The sequence below is a fragment of the Sarcophilus harrisii genome, chromosome 2 (genome assembly GCF_902635505.1).
Source record: "Sarcophilus harrisii chromosome 2, mSarHar1.11, whole genome shotgun sequence".
Taxonomy (NCBI): Eukaryota; Metazoa; Chordata; class Mammalia; order Dasyuromorphia; family Dasyuridae; genus Sarcophilus; species Sarcophilus harrisii.
In genome coordinates, this window is record NC_045427.1 from 570,809,594 (window position 1) to 570,834,475 (window position 24,882).

A 24,882-nucleotide genomic window follows, 5' to 3' on the forward strand; every position below is an offset into this window, starting at 1 on the left:
AAAGAAATCTAACCATGATGTTTGGTAGATGAATGATCTTAGTCACAAGGAAAAATATATTTTCTTACTTAGTTTCACAATTGGAACTGTTTAACATCCAACCTTTGTTGATGTCAGGAGAGTGTAATAACATGGCATTTCTTTGTTCAGTACTTGCTTGCTAATTATAAAAATATTTATAAAATTTCTTCTCTTTACACAGAACTTCCTGTGGAAATCTAATGTTCTTTTCTTTTCTCAGTAATGAAATTTCTCCAGATTTTAGAGTCAAAGTAGATCTAGTAGACTTTCAGGATCATAGCAATTTAAAAATCACTATATACAATGGTTATAACAATGAAAATGAAAGGCAGACAAAAAAGGCAGCTGAAAAACAATGATAGTAATGACCAGTCTTTTCATTCAGGATAGATGATTTAAGCCAATTCCTTCCTCTTAATTTAGTGTTAAGACTAGGTTGGGAGGGAGAACAAGGAGTGGGGAGTGAGGAAGAGAATGCTGCAAATACTATCAGGTACAGTCCCATGGTCAAGTGGTTTTGCTTTTTTTTTATTGTTGTCACAAGGGAAGGTTTAATGTGTATATGTAGGTATTTATGGGAAAACAGTAGAGAAATAAAAGATATTAATAAATTTTAAAAATTATTTTTAACTACTCACAAAAATGTATTAAAATAATACCGCACAGCAATTTAAGCTAAAATTTAAGGAGAGCAAGACTGTTTTGTTTTGTTTTTGTTTCCTCAAAACCTATTAGAGAGTGTTTCACATAGCTAGTGCTTAATAAATGATTAGTGGATTGATCTGAACCATCAACCTTCAAGACAAGAAATAATTGGTCTCTGGAAAACTAGAGAAATCTTACTTACCCTGTGTAGACCATTTTTTCCATAACCAGGAAGGGAAGAGGTTTTAGATGAAGTATGTAGAGCTAAGTAAGAGGAAAAAAACAAGAAAAAAAATGTAAGGAACTCAAATAAGATTTAAAGGTTTTCAGTTGGAAGAAACACTTAAATAGAATTCAAAAGAAATGTGCTTTTCTTCTTAGGGTAGAGAAATGATTGAATCACTATAGACTTCAATTGTCTGCTAAATAGTCTGACTACAAAGGTCAATTGTAAGACACTTTCAAACAGAGTTGTCACTTGATACCCTACAAAAGCAAAAAATTAAGGGAAAATGACATAAAAGCACAGGTGATTTATTATTGTTGCTATAATGACAGGTGAAAGTAGTTCAAAGGTTTTTAGCCTAAGTCTTAGAAAAAAGACAAAATATTTTAATAATAGTATTTCAACAACTGGTTTCTTTATGTTTTATTAATTTTATTTTATGTTGAGAAGGGGTCCATAGGCTTCATCAGACTTAAAGGAGTTCATGACACAAGAAGAGAGAGAATGCCTGGGCTCTAAGATCTCTTTTAGCAGGTACCTTCAATAATGTTCTTTTTTATGGCTCAGGGAGTTTGGTGTCCAGTTCAAGTCATGCTAACATGACTAACATGGAAATATATCTTACATGTCTGCACATGTATAATCTATATAAAATTGCTTGCCTTCTCAATGGTGGGGAGGGGCAGAGAGAGAGGGAGAGAATTTGGAACTAAAAACATTAAAAAATTGAATATTAATTGTTTTTATATGTGATTGGGAAAAATAAAACAGGAAATAAATAAAAGAAGGGTGCCAATCAAGTTCTGGAGAGAGTATGACTAAGCACTTCTGAGAGATAAAGATGCTACTCCTCATGGAGTAATTTACTTCTTGAACTAAGACAGAACATGTTTGACACACCATGATGGTGTGTATCAGTGTCTGTGTTAAACCTGTGTTTCACAACTCTTTAGTGGGCTGATTCTGTGATTTTGTTCATTTAGTTATTTGTGTGATGTCTGATCCCTTTAGTCTGTAAACTCCATGAAGGCAGGGGACAAGTCTTTGTATTTCTCTTGCATTACTCCATATGTGATGATCTGTAGGTAACAAGCAGTTACTAAAAGTTTACTGAATGACTGAGTAATGGAAAGGCATAATGATGTCATGCATAGAGTTCTGAGTTTGGAATCAAGAAAGACCTAAGATTAAATTGTGACAATGGCAGGACAATGGCAATACATGTGATGATTGCTACCATCCTTTTTACCTCCCAAGAAGATGGCTGCTTCACCAAAAATGGACAGTTATGTGTCTGTGGTTATATAATTGTAGATTTTAAAAAGTATATGTTTTTAAGCTTCTGAGATAGTCTATCAATTAACATATTCTGAACAGCTATTGTAGCTGGGTAATAGATTAGGTTCAGAATTGAGCTGGAGGAGGATATTAGTCTGGATGACATTTGGAAAAATGTGAAGTTGTTTCAATAATACCCAAACTATTCCCTACTATAAGATCCTATCTTTTTTTTTTTTTAACCTCAATATAACCCTGAAAGGCTATGATTCATAGAATATCAAAATCTTATAATAATTATAATTACATGAGCCATAAAGGGCAACAGAAACTCCCATTGTGAGCATAAAAAGACCGTGGCACATTTCCAATTATGATAGGTGAAAAGAGTCAGAGATGAGTAGAAAAGAAAGGCTAGTCATGAAGCAAAAAAAAAAAAATGAAAGATGTTAAGTATGTCAGTCTATTAAGTGTTTGCTTTATGTTAGGCACGGTGCTAAGTGTTAGGGATACAAAGAATGGTAAAAGAGTTCCTGCTCTTGAAGAGTTCAAGTCTATTGAGAGAGACATCATATAAATAACTATATAGATACACAAGCTATATACGAGATAAACAGGATATGATTAATAGAGGAAAGACACTAGAATAAAAGGAGATTGAGGTAGCGAGCCCTAAGATTGCCCTGGGATATACAAAACACAAATCGAGAAGAGTGTCTCTAGAGGCTTTATAGATAGAGATGAACAAAAAGAAGAAGTCATAAGATGGTCAAGTATTTGTGATTTATATGATCACAATGAGCAAAATAAAGAGACAAGAGATCCACAGATATACTCAAGCAAGGTAAAAAACACTGACTAAACCAATAATCATGAGATCTGGGTTTGAATCCATGATTCATTATTTATTTTTATTTATTAAAATTGTGAATTGAGATAAATCATCTAATCTCTCTAAATCCTTACCCACTTCTAAAATGAAGAGGTAGAAGTGTCTTAGGGAACTCTGGCCTTGTGAGGTTTAAGAAATCTATGAATGACTTAGATAAAGGCATAAATAATATGTCTATCAAATCTGCAGGTGGCGCAAAGCTAGGAGGGGATTAGCTCATGAGTAGACGGCACAGTTGGGATTCAAAAGTATCTCAACAGTTTCAAACTATGGCTTTAATCTTAATAGATTAAATATGATGAAGATAGAAGTGTTTTAAGATCAAGGAATGGCACGAGGAAAGCCAGGATAGAGAAGAATGCAGCATTGATTCAAGGAATAGAAAATAATCTGGTTAGAGTGGATTTTTGGAGTGCCTGGAGAGCAATCAAATTAGATAAGGTTGGGTTCATCAAACACTGACTTATTTTTAATCACTTCTTTCTTGCTCATCTAGTCTGTTGTACTTATAAACTTTCTGTTTATTTTTCTAAACTAGTACCAAAATGTTTCCATTACTGTTACCTTATATTTAAAGTCTAATAAAGCTATGTCTCCTTCATTTGTTCTTTTCTCCTTATTTCACTTGAGATTTACTACCATTTGTCCACTCAAATGAATTTACTGTCTTACCTAGTTCCATCACCATCATTATATTAAATTGCTGGCAGTTCTACAGTAATTTAGGGGTTGCCAAGTGTTTTAGATCTGTTATCTCATCTGGGCCTCACAAGGAGATGATGTAGGTATCATTATTATCTTCATCTTGCAGATGAGGAAAATGAGTCTGAAAGAGGTTAAGTTACTTTTCTGGAGTCACACAATCAGTAAGTATTTGAGATGAAATTTTAACTCGGGTTTTCCAAATACAACACTATCCACAACAATCAAACAACAAATATTTATTAAATGACTACTTTATACCAAGCATTGTGGTAAGCACTTGGGATACAAAGAAAAGAAAAAGACTTTTCTTGCTCTAAAGGGCCTCATAGTCAAATGCCAGAGACAGTATATAAACAATAATATATAGACATATTGGAGATATTCAATAGAGGGAAGGACCTAGAAGGGAGATCAGGAAAGGTTTCCTAGAGAAGGTGAGATATTATCTGGGACTTAAAGGAAGCCAGAGAATATAGGAGAAAGAGATGAAAAGAGAGAGCATTCCAGGTTTGGGATCAGGTGACACAGTGTCTTGTTTGAGGGACAGCAGGAAAGCCAATGTTCTTGGATTGCAGATTATGTTGGGAAGTGTAAAGTGTAAGAAGATTGGAATGATGGGGAATGGGGCAGATTATGAAGGGCTTTGAATGGCAAATGGTATTTTGTATATGATCCTGGAGGAAAAAGGGAGACAGTAGAGTTTATTGGGTTGGGTTTAGTGTGTGTGTGTGTGTATGTGTGTGTGTGTGTGAGAGAGAGATGTGGTCAGACATGGGCTTTAGAAAACTCACTTTCATAGCAAAGAAAGGATGGAATGGAATAGGGAGAGACTTGTGGCAAAGAGACCAGCCAGCAGGTTATTTTAATACTCCAGGTGTGAGTTGACGGGATCTGCATTTGGGTGGTGGTAATGTCAGAGGAGAAAAGGGGACATACGTGAAAGATGTTATGAAGGCAAAATTAACAGGACTTGGTAACACTGGGTATAAGGAGTGGGAAAGTGAAGAGTTGAGAATACTGTACAGCTGTCCATGAACTATCCTCTGGGTAATTTGGTGTAGCAAAAGATACTTTATTCATTTTATAGTTATTCTGAACAGGATTTTGTAAATTACTGTATTTTTATTATTTTTATTAGTAGTCAATAAATACTTTTAAATACCTACAATGTGTGTGGCAACACACTAAGTCCTGGACAGGCAAAAAATTTCCTGTCCCCAAGGAGCTCATACTCTAATGCAGGAGAACAACAAGCAAATAAATATGTATAAATAAGCTATATGTGAAAAATTATATCAATGATTTATAATATATTGGTAATTTTATTGATTTATTTTGTATGCTAAAGCTAAGGATTATTTCAATTGTGTTTAAATTTTGAGGGTTTTTAAAGTATAAGATCACATCACCAGCAAATAGAAATAATTTTTTCTTCTTTGAATATACCCTTAATATATTTCTATAACTGTTTAATAACCGTAGCCAAAGGGGGCATTCTTGTTTCAGTTCTATTTATAGTGGCCAAGTTTTTAAGAATTCTATTGGAAATCGAATGCAAATCTAATAGATCTTGTATATGTAAATATAATTTCTCACATGTATTCTTCTTATTAGCAGTGATAATTGAAGTCATGGACTAAATGAGATTGACAAGGCAAAGAATGTAAGAATTTAGAGACAAGAGGACTTCTATGAGGACTCATAAAAAGAAGGAAGTCAGCAGTTGTAGAAATGATAAACTATAGAGATAGAGGGAAAATCAGGAGATTGTGTGTCAAAAGACAAGGGAGTAGAAAGTATCCAGTAAGAAGCCATAGCTAACAATGATAAATGTTGCCATTAAAAAAAAGATAAGAAAATTATTAAACTTTAATAGATCAAATTGCATGTAGACTTGGGGCATCTTGTTAAGTATGTGTGTGTAGATATATGTATATAAAGTTCTCACTTTATGTAAATTTGCATAATGTGAATTAACATAAAAGAATTCATATCCCCCCCCCCAAAAAAAGACAAAAAACAAAACAAAACAAAACAAAAACACCACATCTATTCAAATAATAGGGAATTCAAACAGGATGAAAAGAGAGCAAATACAGAATACCATTACCAACTTTCAGTTTCTTCTATCTTCAAGAGGAGGAGAATGAATGTATGATGAAAATATGTGAGTAATGACAGCTGGATTTCTGGGAAAACAGTTTCATGAATGGAAGAGTATAGAAGAGAGGGAGAAAGTAGAAAAAGAGAACAGCATTTTTTCTTCTTGAAATTTCTCTTATACCTGCCTGAGGTGGGTCCTGATTACTGAGAACTTGATTTCAATTTGTTATAGTAAAGACCCCAAACTCTCTGCCATTCTGGTGAATTTCTTGAATGTAATGTGGATATTGTGATGTGACCTGTCCAATTAAACAGTTCAGTAGGTCTCACTTTCTCAGACACAGCTTAGCCTTGAAAAACAATAAGAGCAAGAACACTGAACTTGAGAACTGGTTGGAACTACAAAGTTAAGGAAATAGATGGAAGAACAGAACAATTGGTAAAAGGAGATTTCAGATGAATGGACATTTCTAGGGAGACATAAATCATGCAGTTTATACCTTTGTCTCAGAAAAACTACTGTTTTATCAAATGGTAATGTTATATTGACTTAGATGAAAGACAAAATACATTCATATAGACCCAAAGCCCAATTTAAGGAAGTCTGTGGAAGCGCTACTCACATGAATTTAGTGGTGAATCATATCGGCTTGCTGAAAGGGAAGTCCTTTCCCGAGTCTCCTTTTCCATTTCTTCCTTCAGTATCAATTGCCCCAGACCTGAGTTGAGCTATTTGTTGGGAATGGAAAAATAAATGTGAATGAAGCCTAAATTGTTTTCTAGTGAACTGTACATACATCTCAGGAAATTTCTGAAAGAATTTAATGAAAGCAATAAGGTGACCTTCCAGATGACAAACCTTCAATAGCTGCTCTTCTTGAAGTTGCCTGCGTCTCTGAAGCTCTTCCTCATCTTCCTCACGGCCACTTGATCTGCGCCTCATATCTGTTCCTATTTCCATAGTAAAGAGAACTTCTTACATAAGCCCTGCTACAAGAAATAATCCTAAAGGACCAAGCTGGTTATCTTCAGTAAGTTAGTAATAGTGCAAAGCCAGCAGTGTTCTTTATATAGCATTCCTGAGCAAGCCAGAAAAATTTCCACCCCCTCTAAGCTGCCCTGGCCACCTCCAACATATACATGCAATTGAACTAATTGGGGTTTTGTTCAATTTGCTATGTGAGTATAAGCCACTATACCAGAAAAATAGTATATCCCATCAAATGATTTCAATGATTGGAATCTGCTTTGTTCTTCTTGTCTGAAGGTTCTAAGCAGCCACACTTTAAGTCAACAATAGGAAGTTTCTGTTTAGGAATCCATATCATCAAATACCATAACCCAATATTTGATCTATGTATTAGCGATTCAAGTACTGCTTAAGGAATTTAGCTGAAAAAAAATTACTAGTCTGGAATACTCTCTTCCTGAATGTATACACTCACAATACAGACATTACATAAAACTTATTCTCATTACATTGTCTCAACTCAATTTTACAGGATATTTTTGAACAATAATAAAAGGAATGTTTATTTTTCTTTTTTTCTTAGCCTCACTAAGGATGACACTGGATTCTGCAAGGCCAGATGAGAAGACCACAAATTCTGGAGGATCTAGAAATTGTATGAATGTTGAGTAGGAAAGCTATATTAGGATAGGGCTTTTGTCTATGGATTAGTCTAACCTCAAACATCATCATCAGAATGTTGGTCTTTGGGTATTATACTTTTTGTCTATTACATCTTTTGAAAACTTTCAAATAAGTTGGAAAGGCAAATTTTGCCCTGTGTTGGGAAGAATCTGAAGTGATAAAATAATGGATTTATGGAAATAATAAAGAATAGGCCAAATAGACTTATCTTCCATTAAAGACTCATACAGCTAGAATTGGAAGGGATCTCAAAAATCATGTAGTTCAAATTTCTTATTATAATGGAAACTGAAGCCAAAGAAGTTTGGTGACTTGTCCAGGTCATAGAAACACTTAATAACAGAGAAGGGATATGAACTCAGGTCCTGAGTGCATTCTTCACTGAGCCATGTTGTCTCCTCAATCATTCCTACACATTTAAGTAACAATCAATTCATAATCTTTTAAAAAGATAATAAAAGGAAAAAAGAAAATGAGATACCTTTATAATGGATGATGAAAAGTTTTGAATGATGATGATGATAACAACACATTTAAGTGATGCTTTAAAGTTTGCAAAGTTTTACCTGTATTATTTTATTTCAACCTCATCATAACCCTATGAGATAGATGCTACTATTATCTATATTTTACAGATCAGAAAACAGGCTTAAAGTGATATGTTCAGGGTCACAAAGCTATTATCTGAAGAAGGATTTGAAATCACATCTTTTCTCCAAACACAACACCGTGCAATGGATGACTGCAGAAATTTGGAAAGAGAACTTTAAGTCAACATTACCATAGCTGACACCCCAATTCTGAATACCAGGCCTTTCAGTTTGTTAGCACCTTATTAAGCCAACTGTGTAGACACAAAGGTACATATACAAACATATTTTGACTAAATTCAAATACAATGAATGAAACAGCTAAAAGGTGACCTCATAGATGAAAAAGTATGGAATTGGTGACAATGATGCAGGTAAAGACATGCAATCAACATCACTTGTATTGGGATGCTTCCTGAACATCAATGAACTGTGCCATGGTCTTTCATGGTACTGCAGAAAAGGGTCTATTCCAGGTGCTAAGATGATGGTCCTGGTTGTTAAAAGAGAAGGCTACTAAAAAAAGCAAAACACCAGGAGATAATTTATGTAGGAATAAGTAACTTACTAAAGGGCTCAACCAATTTTTCTAAGTAAGAATTATATGCAATAACAATGCATATTATTTTCTGGGGCTATGTCATAGATGAGATAATGCTATAATGAAATCTTTCTAATAGCTCCAATAAGAAACTCCTTAGATAGGATCCAATGTGGATAAACTTCCTACCAAATTCAGAGCTGGAGTAGATTAAATTTTAACATGTTCTAGTACATATAGATAGATAAATTTCAAATACTTTACATCTAAATTAGTACCATATTAGTTTCTACTTCTGTCTTTTTTTTTTTTTTTTTTGGCATTTTCCTCACAAATTTTTCCAACATGTTAAAATATTTTTCACATATTACTATGAATTACTAGCACCCTTTGAACCGTGTCCATTTGACTTAGTTGCTTCATTTGCATACCTACGGCAGCAAGTGAGGGGGGACCTGGCCAGTGGTCCGTCTCAATCTTTGGTATCTCGTTGGGATCTGGAGCATGAGCTGCTGGGAACTTGGAGGACTTGATGATATCCTCTGAAGACTTGCTCTGTGCTGCTAGGGCAGCTGGATCTAGAGGGTAACCAGGGGGAACTTAGCTATTGATTTAAAGCACTTGTGGTATAATCTCCCAGCATTGGAGTCCCTAGTCCCCTGGTCAAAATTTTAACTCCAAAGGAATCCAATCACCATTAGCATCAATTGTATTTCCATTGCTACTCAGAGGTAACCAGAGTCAACTAGATTAATTTTTCCTATATTCAATGTCAAATTCAAGGGCTTGGTCTCACCTTATATTTATTTAGAACAGTTTCATGTTAGAAGGATTAGTGATAAAAGGGGCTAAGGGTGACACATCAAGCAGATTTTTGACTCAATGAGAATTCATTAGCATGCTTGTTTGTTTTGAAGCCTTGGTTAAGAAACTAAAAAGGGATTAGTAATGTTGCATTCATTTAAAATTATTTTATTTGTGGAACTTGCTTTCTTAAGCAAGGGGAGGGGAAAAAAACCAATCAGAAATGGACAAATCAATTATGTTTGTAGGAAATTGTATTTAGTAATGTAATATGTGCCTGTCATATCTATTAACCATTTTCATTCAAAGTTTGGCACATACAAATGAGCCATTTGCTTTTAAATGAATGAAGGTCAAAGTGGATGTAATTATTATACTCATATTTCTTTTCTCCATATTATACTTAGCTCCATATTATACTAAGCAAGGGTTAGATCTAACTCTAAGTGCATGTTACAAATCAGAAATCAAAAGGGCATAAATTATAAAACTAAGTAATTTCAGTATGCCAAACCTTAGCTCTGTCTTTACTAAAGTGTTTATAGATAAATTGGACCTAGTGAAATACTAATTTGTTCTAAAAATATGCTTTTCAAATAATAGTATTTTAGAATGAGAAAGGGACCTGGAAGATCATCTAATCCAATCTACTTTCTCATTTGCTCATATGAGCAAACAAATTAACAAATTAAGAGATTAAGTGACTCAAAATCTAATGAATGACAGAGCCAATCCAATTGTAGAAAACAACTCTCTGGATTCCTAGTCAGTGGTAAACCATATTTATCTTGATTAATCTACATCAAGTTAGAGATAATGTCTTCAGAAGTCATTTTAATAGAAAAGTACCAACACTATTTCTTTGTTGTAAATAATAAAATATTATCTAAACTTCTTAAATTTTAAATTGTGTGATTTGTGTTTTGATTTAAATGCAAGGAGAGAGAATACTATATGCAAGAATATATAAACTGATATCTCAAATTTTGGGGAAATTGTTTTTTAGGGAAACAAAAACATGACTTCAAACAGTACTTACGGATTAGATTTGGTGAAATCAGTAGTTAAACATTCACAAGTTAATGAGAGGGTGGGAAGACACATTAAAACCATAAAAAACAAACAAAAATGATGTTAAGAAACTTAAAATGCAAACATATTATGTAAAACTTAAAAAAAAGAACAAACTGAAAGAACCTCAAGCCATTTGAAATTTTTTTTTTCTTTTCCCCTCAAACTTTGATGTCAAGTTTTTTTCTTGAACATTTTAAACCATATTTTTTATTTTGAGTTGTGATGTTTATCTGACAATTTATTCCAAAACAGTTTTTAAGTTTCCAGGTACAACTTGGACATATATATACATAAATAAATAAATATGTATATATAAATATTAAACATTCCCAATAAATCAAGCACACCCCTGAAGGAAGCCTTTGTTTTCTATCTGTCTATAAAGACATAAAGATGATACAGTCTTTTAAGAGATCCAATGATTATGGAAGAAAACACAATTTACACAGAATGATGATATTCCTTCATAAAAATATTAATTTCTTATCAAAAGGAAGAGAACAATTTTTAGCAAAAGTTTATGTTTATTATGCATCAAGTAGTAGTTGGTTAATTTATTTCTCTATTTTGTAACCAAAGAATTCCACAATCTTAAAGCTAAGAATTAAAGATTAGGCTAGGCTAGTCATCTAGTCCAACTAATTCCTTTTTTTTTTTTTTTTTAAATAGGTGAGGAAATTGAGATCTAGAGATTTTGAAAATGTTCAAGATTGGTAAGGAGCCAAGTTGGGATCAGAACCCTACCCAGCTTCAAGACCAGCACTTTCTACTAATTCACATAAACTCCACTCCTAACTAGGTTCCAAGAGAGATGCTAAAGGAACTGGGTAACTGAGCAACTAAACTGACTTTGGTTTAACCAAAGAGACTTTGTCTCATTTGCTTTCATTTGTTTTGTTGGTCTAACTAGGTTCCTGCTGTTCAAAGTTTTTGGGGTTATATATGCTTTCTAAGCAATTATTATAGTTAGGAAGTCTATATGCAATATAAATCATACAGTAAAACTCTTATCTTTAACACAAAGAGAAAGAAAATCGGTTCTTGTTTTTTTGACTGCTTGATTCAGTTTAGCAAGACTTTGTGACCTAGGTTCAATTGGATACTTCTATAATACAATCTTACCATAATAAATTCACTTCCTGTAGAAAATGAACTTTCTATGGCCATATACATAACATTTGTACCTTTAGGGATCATAATTAAGTACTGCATCTTTGAATTATTCTATATATGTCTGGAAACCCCCTCTCCTGGATGCTGTAATTTTGTTAAAAGTCTTGGATAAGTACTTCAGTGAACAGCAAAGTTGTGAATTTGTGTACTTAAGAGTTATGAGGAGGAAAGCAGGTTTACCATGTTGTTTGTAGATGGGTGGTTTTCGGTATATGTTGATCCCTTGATCTGTGGAATGAAAAAGCAAAGATGTGTGAATACGGAGACTAGTTCAGTTATGGGATAAGAAAAAAATAAACCAAATGTTAAGCCAGTATGAAGAGTTTTGAACAAAAAAAGACCAGAAAGTTGACTTTTGTATTACAAAGAGTTAGTTTATTTGAGGGAAAAACACAAAAATGAGTGAATTATCAGACATGTGACATGGAATTCTTTGTAATACATCTTACAATAAAGATGCTGATGTAACCAAGATGTAAGCCACTTAATTTATATACATGTACATATATGTTTTATTAAGAGTGTGATAAAAAAATGAGAAAAATGAAAACACAGATGTTTTGATGGTGTGAAAGACAGAACTATTTTGAAGGTTAAAAAACACCCCCAAATTGCTGCTGTCTGGAAATTGAGCTTCCGGTACATACCGGTGTCCAATTTATCTTTAAATTAATGAATTGAACTGAGTGTGAAGCAATGAAAAGAAATTAGAAATCACAGAAAATGCTTTCTACTCTAAAAAAAAAACAATCAGATGTTTTCATGGGATGCTTAATCTAATCTTAATTTGTATGGGACAGTACCCATTTTAGTGCTAATTAAGACCCTTCTACTAGCAATAAATATATCTGAAAAAATCAGATATATTTTCTCCTCAAATCTTAAGGAATTAAATCTTCATGGTGCATTAAGGGACTAAAAGTTACAAATATAAATTTATTCTCAAAGTTAACTTAAATTTATAACTACAGAAAACAGTTCTAAACTAGAACCATTTTGTCTAGGAAAGATCTTTCAGCAATGTAGATGGCAAACTATGATCTTAGAGAACTACAGAGGTCACAGAGAAGTTAAATTTTTTTGCCAAAGGTCAGAGTCAATATGGTTCAGTTGGGCTTTAAATTCAGGCCATCTGACTCTGAGACCAACTCTCTATTGCTATTTTCATTGATGCCTCAATTTAAAATCAAGAACAAACCAAACCTTAGAGATATTTTGAGGTATCATAGGATTTAGAGTAAGAGGAAACCTTAGAGATATAATCCAATGCTTTCATTTTATTCATGAGAAAACAGGCCCAGAGAAGGAAAATGACTCACTAAAAATCACATAGGTTGTAGATAGGTAAGATTCAAATTCAGGTCCTCTGATTCTAAATCCAGTAACCCTGAGTTTTACTGCAAATTCTTGGCTTGAATAGAAAAAAAAAAAAAACAAACCTATTAGTTTGCCAATTGTTAACTAAGATTAAAATAATGATTAATTTATTAAAAAAATTTTCAAGTAAACAGAGGAGGTCAAAAATGTGATAAGATGGAGAATTTTATCTTTATTGACAATTAAAGCATACCAAAGCTTGAACTCTATGATAACTATGGCTGGCAAACTCTGGTTGATTCTGTATCCCTTAGAGGGCTGAGCCAATTCTACCATTAAGACAATGAATTTTATTTTCCTACAAAACATTGACTTCTTTTCCTACCTCTTGCAAGCAAACAACCATCTGTAAATTCAGTGAATGCTTATAAATAACAAATAAATTCAAAGCCTCTAGCCCTTAGTCTGAAAGGGAAGGCTTCTTGGTGGGCTACTATGCAGTCATACTGCCACAAATGATTAATTTTATTTCATGAAAGGAACAATCAATTTATCCAGTGTCACATCTGTAGGACAGGAAATTAAAAGTCTGTGGGAATATTCTTACAACTGAGACAAAGAAGGAATTGCTTTGAGATATAAAAAAAAGATCTCTGAATGTATAAAGTTCAACATTGATGACAGCAAGAAAGCTTCACGTGTAATGTGTACCAAACCATATTATGAACTAACATGTAGGAATAATTAATATATAACATGAAAAGTCATTTTCCTTTTGAGTCACCACAACTATAACTTTAGTATCACCCCCTCCCATAAGTAATCATAAAAAATCCCAAATAAAAAGCAAAACCCCAAAGAGTCCTTTATCAACACCCTATATTTTCTGCATAAAACTGTTCTAAAGACAGAACCTACAATAAAGGGCATGTCAACTGTATGCATCCCAATAAAAGAGCGTGAGGTAATGGAGACGAGACAAAGGTTTTACAGGCTACATTCTACACTGTGACGGGACACCAAGACACATACAGTGTCAGCTCCTACCTGGAACATGGAAATGTTTAGGGGCCTGAGCGTAAGTTGGAGTTAGAGGGCGGCTGTCTGGCCGATAAGGGAGAGGGGAGTTCCGGCCGCTGGATGGCTCATTGCCTCCAATGAGAAGAATGGAGAAAACAAAATGAGAGAAGGGAGAGTGACAAAAGGGGAAGGGGAAAGCAAGCATAATAAAAATTCAAAACAACAAACTGAAAGGAGATAAACTGAAGAGGAAAAAAAAAGGAAAGAAAACCAAATAAGTTATCAATTTTGCTAGCACAGGTGATTTTAAGTTTAGTATTCTGAGAAAGGGAGATTCATGTTCAAGGGAGAACTGAGTTAAAGGCAGCTGGCAACAAGATGCTTCATTCTGATGGCATGCGATTGGATGCTGGAAGCAAGCAGCATACTAGTTAGATGGTCAATATAAGAAAGAGAAATGGGAAGTTTCTTGTTCATGATTTAGAATTAAAATCTAATTTAGATTAAAACAGTTAAAGTTCAAGCATATAAAGTACTGGCTTTGCAAACTCAAATACAACCATTTCCCAAGCATGTAGGCAGATGCTGGCAATCAGAGCATGTTTGTCTAAACTGAAGGCTAGGTCTGGTAGAAAACCCATGTGGTTACCCAGTCCTTCCCCTAACCAAAGCAATGATTTCTTGTACTATGATTCTTTTGTTTTCTAACTTTGAAAGGGCAATGTGGAATTCAATTTTTGATATCTATAGCTTATTTGCTTTTCCTCCCTTATACCTCTTTCTTGAAAAGTTAAGATTCCACTATGATCACCATTCATGGGAGGCAGAAAACCTTAATTGATTTAATAACTTCTGACAATGTAAGTTTAGGAGAATCTCTTTGGGAGCTGTCTAAAATGAGCTTGTAATCTAAATTGGAGGGTTCTAATGCACTCCTTTCTTTTCATTGGAACCTTTATATTACTTCTATTTCTATTGGCTGAAATTTAAATGAGGAAACGCCATTAGGGGGTATTGAAGTCTGTCAAGCTATTATATCAGTAACATTTAAAAACCATATATATATCTAAATATACATATTTGCAAAATGTTAGAGTGTTGCAAGCAGATTCTTTAAATTATGCTGCCTGATTTCAGATTGTATTGCTTAAAAATTGTAGTTTACTAGAAAGAAAATTAAATGTTTATTTTGAGTATGTAATTTTAGACAATGAAAACAAAGACTCATAAAATAAACAGTATGTTATTACAAAGGTGAGGTTTGAATTTCCAAATGTAGCTCTTAAGACATGATATTTCTTAAACTTGGGTATGCACTTGAAGTTGCATTTGACAAGTCCATAGTACGATACCAAATGAGTACGATACCCATAGTACGATACCAGGGACAGTCAGTACAAAGGAATAGAAATGGGAGATGGCAAGTCATAGTAGAAAGGACATTGGGATTGGACCCAGAAGCCTTGGATTCTTTTGGTTCTCTCAATGTTGGTACCTTTATTCTTTCTCTGTTCTTCACCCCCACTTCTTTCTCCATCCTGATCCCTTAGTGAACCAATTCAGCCCTGCCCTGTCCCTATCTCTCCATGTTGTTCTTCTTGTCTCCTAAATTTTATAAAGGCTAATTTACTGTTTCATAAATTAGATTATAATCACTAAGAGTTAAGAAATGTTATAAAAACTGTTGTTCTTCTTTAGAAAGGCAACAGTGAAGAAACTTCTATCATATCCACACACTTTACCATATGAAAATTAGCTCAGTTTTGTCATCAGATAAACTGAGATTAAAAATTAGCATGAATTTAATAAAATTTAAAATAGATATGGGTTGGATTTACATCCTTATAAGGAAGAAATACTTGAAATGAAATAATTCATATTCTGCTTAATCAATGGAATAGTCAGTCATTTTTGAGTTGAGTGAATATCTCCTAAATTCTTTTCAACTCTTTTAATTAAAGGTTTTAAGAGAGAAAATACCCATCAGTGGAATTACTGTCTTTTTCTATAGCTTATTCACTGTAGTATATATTCAACATCTCTGAACCAATAGTTTCCCATTCAAAGAATGTTTTACCATGAATGAAAACACTGGATATTCTTTATAAGGAAACTATTAGACAATTAGGACAATTAGAAATAAAAATTCTTGGGCAATTCTTGGGGAAAAAAAGCCTAGAAATTTCTTCTCAAAGAATTCATCTTGGTCAGTCAGTTATAGATTTTTATTTGGCAGCAGTATTTTGGCTCTTCCCACTGCGGAATTTGGAATTCATGGGGTCCAATGCCTTCATTTTACAGATACAGAAAACCAGTCCAGAAGGTGATTAAGTGACTGAGAGTCACACAGATAAGCAACTAAGACAGGATTTGAACCTACATCTTCTGACTTTCAAATGCAAACACCTTACTATTTCAAGATATGGCCAGGAGCTATAGCCTTCAGGAAAAAGTATGCATTGTTATTAATTTAATTCAAACCACAAGACCAAAATGAGATTGGGAAAAGGAGAATTTCACTTATTTCTGGACTCTGTGACTTCACTGGGATAGTGAATTCACAGAGAAGAAATTCTTACCCATATAGATCAATAATTGGTTTGTAAATTCCAGAAGAGTTGTGATGTAAAAAGCCATCTACATCCAAAGAAAGAACTATGGAAATTGAATGTGGATCATAACATAGTATTTTCACATTTTTGTTGTTGTTTGGTTACTTGGGTTTTTCCCTTTTGATATGATTTTTCTTGTATAGTATGACAAATATGGAAATATGTTTGGAAGAACTGCACATGTTTAACCTACATTGGATTGCTTACTGCCTTGAGGAGGTGGGGAGGGAGAAAGAAAAATATGGAACACAAGATTTTGCAAAGGTGAATGCTGAAAACTATCTTTGCATGTATTTGGAAAAATGAAATATTATTAAAGTTAAAAAAATAAAGTGCTAGAAATCTTATCCTAAAAAACAACAACAAAAAAAATTGTTCTGCAAACTAGAATACTAGAAAGTAACCTAAAACACTGATATGATTGGTCAGTTTCTTGGCCAGGTTCACAAAACAAGCATGTGTTAGAAGTGGGACTTGAATCTAGGTTTTCCAGACTCTAAGGTCAGCTCTCTATGTATTATACCAAGACTCCTTCTAATGAATTCCATCATAAAATATTTTAAAAAGTGCCTGGCATATAGTAGGTGTTCAATAAATGTTTATTGAGCTTTGGTTATTATTGATCAATATCACAACTATATCTAAAAAAGAAAGAATATTCAAACATACAGCAAAACATGAAAAAATTCATTAAGAGGCTTCTCTTATATTTAGAATGCATGGAATAATCATTTCCCGAGCATGATTTAAGGATCTCAGAGAAATGAAATATCGGAATTCTTACAAAAGTCAATTAGAATCCAATAGAATACAGTTAAAACAATTGCTTCTCTATTAGACAAGTTCATTACTGAATGAACCAGGTAATTAGTCTTCCTTGGAAATACTTCACAGGCAATAGGACCTCCCAGTCTCTAGAATGGTTCCTTGCTCAAAACACAAACATACCTCAATCTATCAAAGAAGTATTTCAAAAGTTTGCCAAAGCTTCCCACATGACTTTTTAATCTGCCAAAAAATTTGTGACTAGAATTCACATTCTTTTTCCTTCATATCTCCTATCTGGTGGATCATTGTTTTTCCTGCTCTCTGATTGTAACCTAAGGCAGAATAGAAGGTGCCAAGAGGGCTAATATCACACAGGTGAAGAAGGTAACCATCCTAACACATAAGAGGAGGGGAATGAATGTCTATCTTCCCAAAATCATTCCTCCATATGCCTGCCTCCACTCTTTTAACAGAGATTTATTTAACAACGCTTTTCATGGCACTAGATGCACATATTCATTTGTAAGATGATATTTATTGATGTCAGAAGCTTCTTGAAAGATGTTATTGATATAGGAAAGGAGAGCAGAGTAGATTGGAGGATCCTGAAAGGGGATAAGAGCATGACTCGGGGAAACTGTAGAGATCACTTTCTATTTTCACATTTTGCCCTGAGCTGACTTTGGTTACCAGTAGAAATCAGACAATTAAGTACTGAACAAATTACATATGCTTTCAATAGAATATCAGAATGGGAAAGAACCTTGGAGAGCTAAGGAAAATGAAGCCCAGAGAAAACAGGACTAATCAAAGTATGGTAAAAGGCAGGATAGCACTGTGGAGAGGGCTCTACATTTGGAGTCAAGATTTGAATTTGACTATGGTCTCAGGCTCTTACTACCTATGTGATTCTGGGAAAATAGCCTAATCTCTCCTAATCTCAGTTTCTTCTTTGGTAAAAATGAAGATAATAATGGCAATTGTATCCCAGGATTGTTATGATGAACCAAAGAGATAAGCACTCAATCACTCTGCAAACTTTAAAGTACTATATAAAGTAAATGCAGAGCAATATTATTATCTAGGTCTCCTAAATTCTTAACTGCATCGAAAGTTGAGGCTGGCAGGAGTCTGAGAAATGGATAAGTTAAAGGGGATAAAATAGGATAAGACAAAGGTGTAATTGTACTAAAAGGTGTAACTAAAAAAGCTGACATCCAACATAAAGAATATAAAAGTAAATGAAATCTCCAAGTCATTTCTATGAAATCAACAGTCCCCTTTCTAAGATAAACAACCTTTCCCTTAAGAAATGTAATCACATTTACAACTCAATTAATATCACCAATCCTCAGCAGAGATATAAATTCAAATATAGTAATGCTATTTATAGTTATATAGTTATAGTTATATTTATTATTACTATAAATAGCATTATAGTTATTTGACTATTAAAATAACTTGTTCCTCACATTCAGGAGTGTGTGTGTATGTGTGTGTGTGTGTGTGTGTAAATAAATACATTTGTAATCTGGTGATCCTAAATTGTTATGGAGCTTAACTAACAAGGCTAAAAATTAGTTAATAAGGGTATACAAACATAATTTATCTCAGTTCTTTATTTCTAATTCTTTACCACACAACAGTGGCCCTTTACATTTATAGAGAGATGGGGAGAGAAAACCCTTAGATCTTTACTTTTTTAATGATGTAAGTGATCATTGTCATTTATCTGGATCAAGTTATGGAGGGTTTTTTAAAGCTTTTAAGCTATAGGACATCTGACATTCAAACTATGCTTTAGGAAATTAACCTGATTCACCCTTCAGTAAGTCACTCTGTAGTGTAGACAATAATTTTTGAAATGTTTTATCCTCTATTTCTTTCCTTTATTGGTTCTATCACCTCAGTTTTATGGCAGAAAAATAGCCTGTTTTATTTACTTTCCCATAGTGAGAGGCATCTGGTGAGAGAAGCCTGAAGCAAGCAGTGCTCAGCTTTTGGACTCTAAATCTTTGCCCTATGAATTTCCTAGTTATAATTTTCAAATGTGATGCCCTTGCTAATATGCACCTGAGCCTCATAAAACATTGGGAGCTTGTAAAATTTCTTCAAGGAGTTCTAAGACTGCCAGGTGTTTGACTAAATCTCTAAAAAAGGAATAACTAACTCCTTTCAGTATCATTTTTGTAATAAAACAAAGAAAATTATTCCAAGACAGTCTGAAGAAACTTAATATATGGCTCTGCTGGACCTAACTTTATTTGATTCATTCCACAATCTTCTTACATGCTTCAAGTTTTTGGAAAATAGTGGTTGTTGCAATATTGTCATGGGGAAGAGAAACCCATCAAACTGTGCACAACTACCAAAAACAAAGTGAAAACACGTTCCCTTTCAAATCTTTGGGCCATGCATAATAACTGAATGGCTTCAGTGGCACATACCAATGTAAAATGAAGCTGAAAAGAAGGTCAGGAGAGAAGAAATCAAATATACCCAGGAATGAAATGGAATTTTGGGGGAAAATCGAAAGGGAATAATAGGTGAGTAAGAACAAACAGTGAATCTTATATTGAGCTATTCAGCTTTATTATTCATGCAATAGATTTTTGCTTAGTGTACTTTGGGGAACCCCTATGCCAAACATGCATCAGAGATGATGGAACTTGTGTGTCCAAAGGGATAATCTTATTTTGGCTTGATAGAAAAGCTAAAATTTTCACTGCCTGTCCCTCAACACTTCTAAAAATACTAATCTCTTCCACTTTAAACTAAGATAATTCCCCAAATTCAATGAGATAGTCTCCAGGATTTAAAACAAACATTTAAATGAAAGACTACAAAAACAAACAAAACAAACAAAAAAAACAAACCCTGAAGATCATGGTATTTTAAAAAAATCTCTTGAATGTTTTTAAAATGGGCAAATATTCCCTTTATAGAATATCTTCCAAGTACTAAAAACTCTTCTGGGTGAACAGATAAATTACATTCCTAGAATCTGAGGCCCATAGAATGTCAGACGGAAAAGAAACATAATTCATAAAATCCTGAAATCCATTAGTATCCCAGAATTGAATCCTTTCAACCAATACTGAACCTTTTCAAATATCCAGTGCTACCTGAATGGTGGAATTCAGGGCAAACTCTGGAGTCCTAAATGAAATCACTTTCCCCAAAGGGCATATTATTATTTAGCTTGCTTGCCAATAAGGACATTGCACTTTTAATATCAGTAGCTATTACGTGTTTATTTTTGTCTTTGGATAACATATGCTAGCTACTGATATATTAACTGGCACAAAGAAAGTACAAATGAGAAAACATGAAGAAGGTGAACTTTTTAACTTTTTAATTGTAATCACCCTTGCCCTAATACCTTTGCTGAATGTGTCTTTACTTGATTATTTCTACCAATCATGACTTTAAAGATTTGCAACCCAGATCCATACAAAAGTATGAAGGTAATCTATCACTGCTGGAAAAAACAGCAGATAGGAGCAAAAAACATATGACATTTTTAGCCTTTTTTTTCAGAAGAGATTATGATTTTATTATTGAAAGGCTAAAAATAAATAAAAATGTTATCAAAAAATTTTTTTGGGAAGGATACCGATTGTATCTCAGTATCAAAAAAATGCAATTTTTTTTATTGAAAAAGGAAGTTGAATATTTTAAGTTATTTAATAAGCATCTTAGATTTCAAGTGTTAGCAAAAAATTAACACACCAAATATTAGTGCCTCTGCTCTTTGTTTAATCTATACTCTCATATTGTTGAGCAACTATAGAATCTGAATAAATGAATACTGTGTTTCAGATCAGAAATGGCATATTATGCTATAACAATTTGACCAAATTTCTATAACTTTTAATATGAATTCAAGCATGACATATACTGCAAAAATTTTCATCTTTAAAGTTTGAGATATGAGGTAAAATAGCCTATTCAAAAAAATGGGAAATTTTCATTTTAATGAATCAGTAATGTTTTCTTCTGCATAAAAATGAAGCTGAATTAGAACAAGTACTTCTATATCATGGTCTCTGAGGATAAATGGACTATCCATATCCTCCTTATTCTGGCGTAGGGCTGACTGTTATCAAAGAATATGTCAGATAAATAAAATCCCTAGCAAGTATTAAGGAATTGGAAGGGCCTTGAGTATGGGCTTAGTGTGAGATGAGTATGTGAGTATGGATTCAGTGTGAGACTATATGTTTGTATCCTAAAACCAACTCTTCCAAGAGATTTATCATCAGAGGGCTGGTTATCAGGTGATATGTATATATATTTGACTATAGTGATTCATGAAGGTGTTCTACAAATTGTAGGGGAAGGAATTACAAGCATTAGTGTTGTGAATATCCACAGTGATGAAATTCTTTATTGACTGAATATTGACAGATCTGATGTTCTTTAACTATATGATTCTTTTTCCATAATAGATAACTAAGATCAGTTTAAAAACAGTTTTATTCTAAAAACAATCAATAACAATAATACTGATTTAAAAAAAAAAATGGCTTGGCAAGAATGGATAGATTTCAGACTTAGGCAAATAAGAAGTATTTTCTCACAGTGCGCATTGGAGAGGATCCTTGTGCCACTAGAAAGTTTTTTGGTGCATACAAAATGTTGAAATAACAAAGTTTGTTGGCTAATTTCAGGCTGACAATGAGAAGTGCATTTATTTTTAAGACCTCTAATAACTAAGAATCAAGTTAATATAAAGGAAAATTGCTTAGATAGATTGCAAGTGTGTGCTAATTAAACCCACTCTCCCTACCCCTCTACCTAGAATTCTGATTCATAAGTCGCTAAACTTGAGTGCTTGGAATATGGTTGAAGTTTATTAGCATTTTTAAAGATCCATGGCAATAACCTGTACTTTCTGAACCTCCTGATGTTTCCATCAGCTGGCTTGTTTCATATGAAGTAGATAGTAGAAACCAGTACTACTTCTACTTATTTCAAATGATGACCTCTTTTAAACCTCATCAGGATCCTCGGCTTTCCCACAATGGAGAAGAAAACACGAACACTGATCAAGGTCTGCTATAGGAGATGAAAGAACAATGACAAGGAAGGACTGGTTAAATATCATAAAGGGAAAGGACAGAAATGTGAAGCAGGACTAAAAATAGACCTACATTGGAAACAGAAAACAGGAAATATACTCTTTTACTCTCTGAATGAAAGACAGGCCAGGTAAAGGGAAGATAACAAAGATATGGCCTTAGAAAGAAAATATTTGATAATATCTGAAATTTTTGATAGCAGCAAAGATATTTAAGGTGTTGCCATGGATCTTTTCATGTTGGCCAAGACTTCTTAAGACTGTTAATTTACTCATCACTATTTAGGTAATTTCTACATAGTGGCAGTTTAAATATTTTTGGAAATACACATCATTTATTAAAACTATGTACCAATTTGGCCAGCATAGAAGTTATATATTACATATTAAGTGGCTTTTGAAATATAATCACCAAAATAATCTTTGTACCCTAAGCAGTAGATGAAAGCCATAGATTGCCTATATATTTCTAATATGTAATATATATATGTATGTACATATATATTTTTTTCTTTATCTAGGGCACTTAGAAATGACATATTCCTCCCTAAGGAAGATGTTATGTCAGTTCTAAACACACACACACACACACACACACAAGTGTAGTGAGACATCAGAGACATGCGGAAAGGTTAAAAAAGCTCAAGGCTACCTTTTGGAGATAAACCTTATTAGCTTTCACAAGAGTGCTAATAAATCTCCACTATGCAGGGCACTAGCTAGAAAGACCTGACTCCTTACCTTTGATATGGGGAAAGAAGTGGTGTCGGAATGGGGAGTTGGGGCGGGTGTCATTGTGGGTGGAGCTGAGACTACTAGTGCGCAGGTGTGATAACCGCTGCACACCAGGAGACAGCAGCTCTTCAGCGGCAAAAGGAATCATGGGGCAGGGACAAAATGAAAACAAAAGAAGAATAAAAATTAAGACAGAAGCAGGGAGAAAGGCACCAAAAGAAAAGAGCATTTTAATCAGAAGTCTGAAAAGTAGGAAGGAGAAAGGGTTAAAAAATGTACCAAATCAAGGGTTAGGCAAAATTTTAGAAAGTATTTTAAAAAACAAGGTTGGCATTGATTCACCTATTAGGATAAATGTCTTCATTGGAAAAACAAGAGCAACAACACCTCATGGGTTGGGACACAACCAGCTGTTGACATGCAAACACTGCAAATACCCAAATATATCAATTAGCAGTGGTTTTGATAAGCATCTGACAACAAAGCCAACTGAAAGGCATGTAAGAAGATGGCAATTTGAGGAAATTTAAAGTATTTCTTGATATCAGAAATTATTATTATTATTATTGAAAAGCTGCAAACTTCTCCAATAGCTTAATGCCATTTTGGTATTGATTTAGAAGGGGAAAAAAATCATTTTTAGGTTTTCTGACAAGGCTGAGCACCATAGACAGATGGATCAGCCTCCAAATATCTTTGAGAATCAGTATACCCTAAAAATTAAAATCAAAATAAAACAAAACAGGCACACACATACCTAAAGGATTTAGGACAGAGCTACACAGCCAGAGGAAAGCAAAAGTGACTTAGGGAGGTATGAGCAGAAATCACTAGAGACATCAATACCATCCACTGTCACGCCTGAATCAGAATCTAACTCCAGCATCATTTACAAATATACAGATTAAATCCAAAAAAATTACTCCTTCTGCCCTGCAGCAGAAGTACATATAAGTGGAGAAATAAACCTTACAAAGGTTAGGTGAGTCTAAAAAATTCATAAGACAGTTTTAAAGGAAAATATGATTGCAACAGATAAATACTCTTGAATGATCAATAGAGATAATTTTTTTTAAAGGTCATGTAAAGTTCCCTGTTCAATTCTCTCTCCCTTCCTTACGGGATCTTTTTTCTTATGAGATAAAGATAAATACCAGTACTCAAAGAACCTTATTCTACCAATCACTCCATGCAATCTATGCCTGATTTGATGCCAGAGACCAGCTATCTTGGTGGTCTATAATTCCCTCAGAGGCTACAGGAAAGGGATGGGGACAGTGACAAAGAAGGTTATTTATAACCTGGAAGTACCAGCTTTTAAGTGGAATATTTCCAGTTGGTAAGTAAAAATATTCAGGCATCCTGAGTGTTTAATGAAAGCCTCCAAAAACAAACAAAAACCGCAGTGTATTTTAATTCATTTATTTAACAAGTATTCATTACCTGCTTGCTTATTTGCCTACCATTGTGCAAGAAGGAGAGTTGGAATGAGACCTACTTAGGCCAAATGAGGATTGTGTGAGTATAAAATCTGCTGTTAATAAATAGAAATTTGCAGCCTTTTTACATTCATTAACTTCTTTCAGTTATCATTCTAGTACTTTTTAAAACACAGTGACAGGCTGACTTTTTTCATTATTA

At 33.7% G+C, this 24,882-nt stretch overlaps 1 protein-coding gene across 28 annotated transcripts in view; it reads right to left on the reverse strand.

The window, feature by feature from the left end:
• ABLIM1 (actin binding LIM protein 1) overlaps nt 1-24,882 on the reverse strand; it is a 396,709-nt gene that overhangs the window by 11,282 nt on the left and 360,545 nt on the right. For 6 of the 28 annotated variants that reach the window (XM_031955891.1, XM_031955887.1, XM_031955893.1 and 3 more), the window contains 8 exons: nt 23,248-23,367; nt 19,871-19,885; nt 14,071-14,175; nt 11,887-11,934; nt 9,087-9,233; nt 6,730-6,821; nt 6,494-6,599; nt 869-930 (listed from right to left, as the gene is read on the reverse strand). In XM_031955891.1, the coding sequence (XP_031811751.1) occupies nt 869-930; nt 6,494-6,599; nt 6,730-6,821; nt 9,087-9,233; nt 11,887-11,934; nt 14,071-14,175; nt 19,871-19,885; nt 23,248-23,367 (695 nt within the window). The remainder of the gene's footprint in view (nt 1-868; nt 931-6,493; nt 6,600-6,729; nt 6,822-9,086; nt 9,234-11,886; nt 11,935-14,070; nt 14,176-19,870; nt 19,886-23,247; nt 23,368-24,882) is intronic. The other 22 variants (XM_031955896.1, XM_031955899.1, XM_031955905.1 and 19 more) reach the window with 11 other exon arrangements.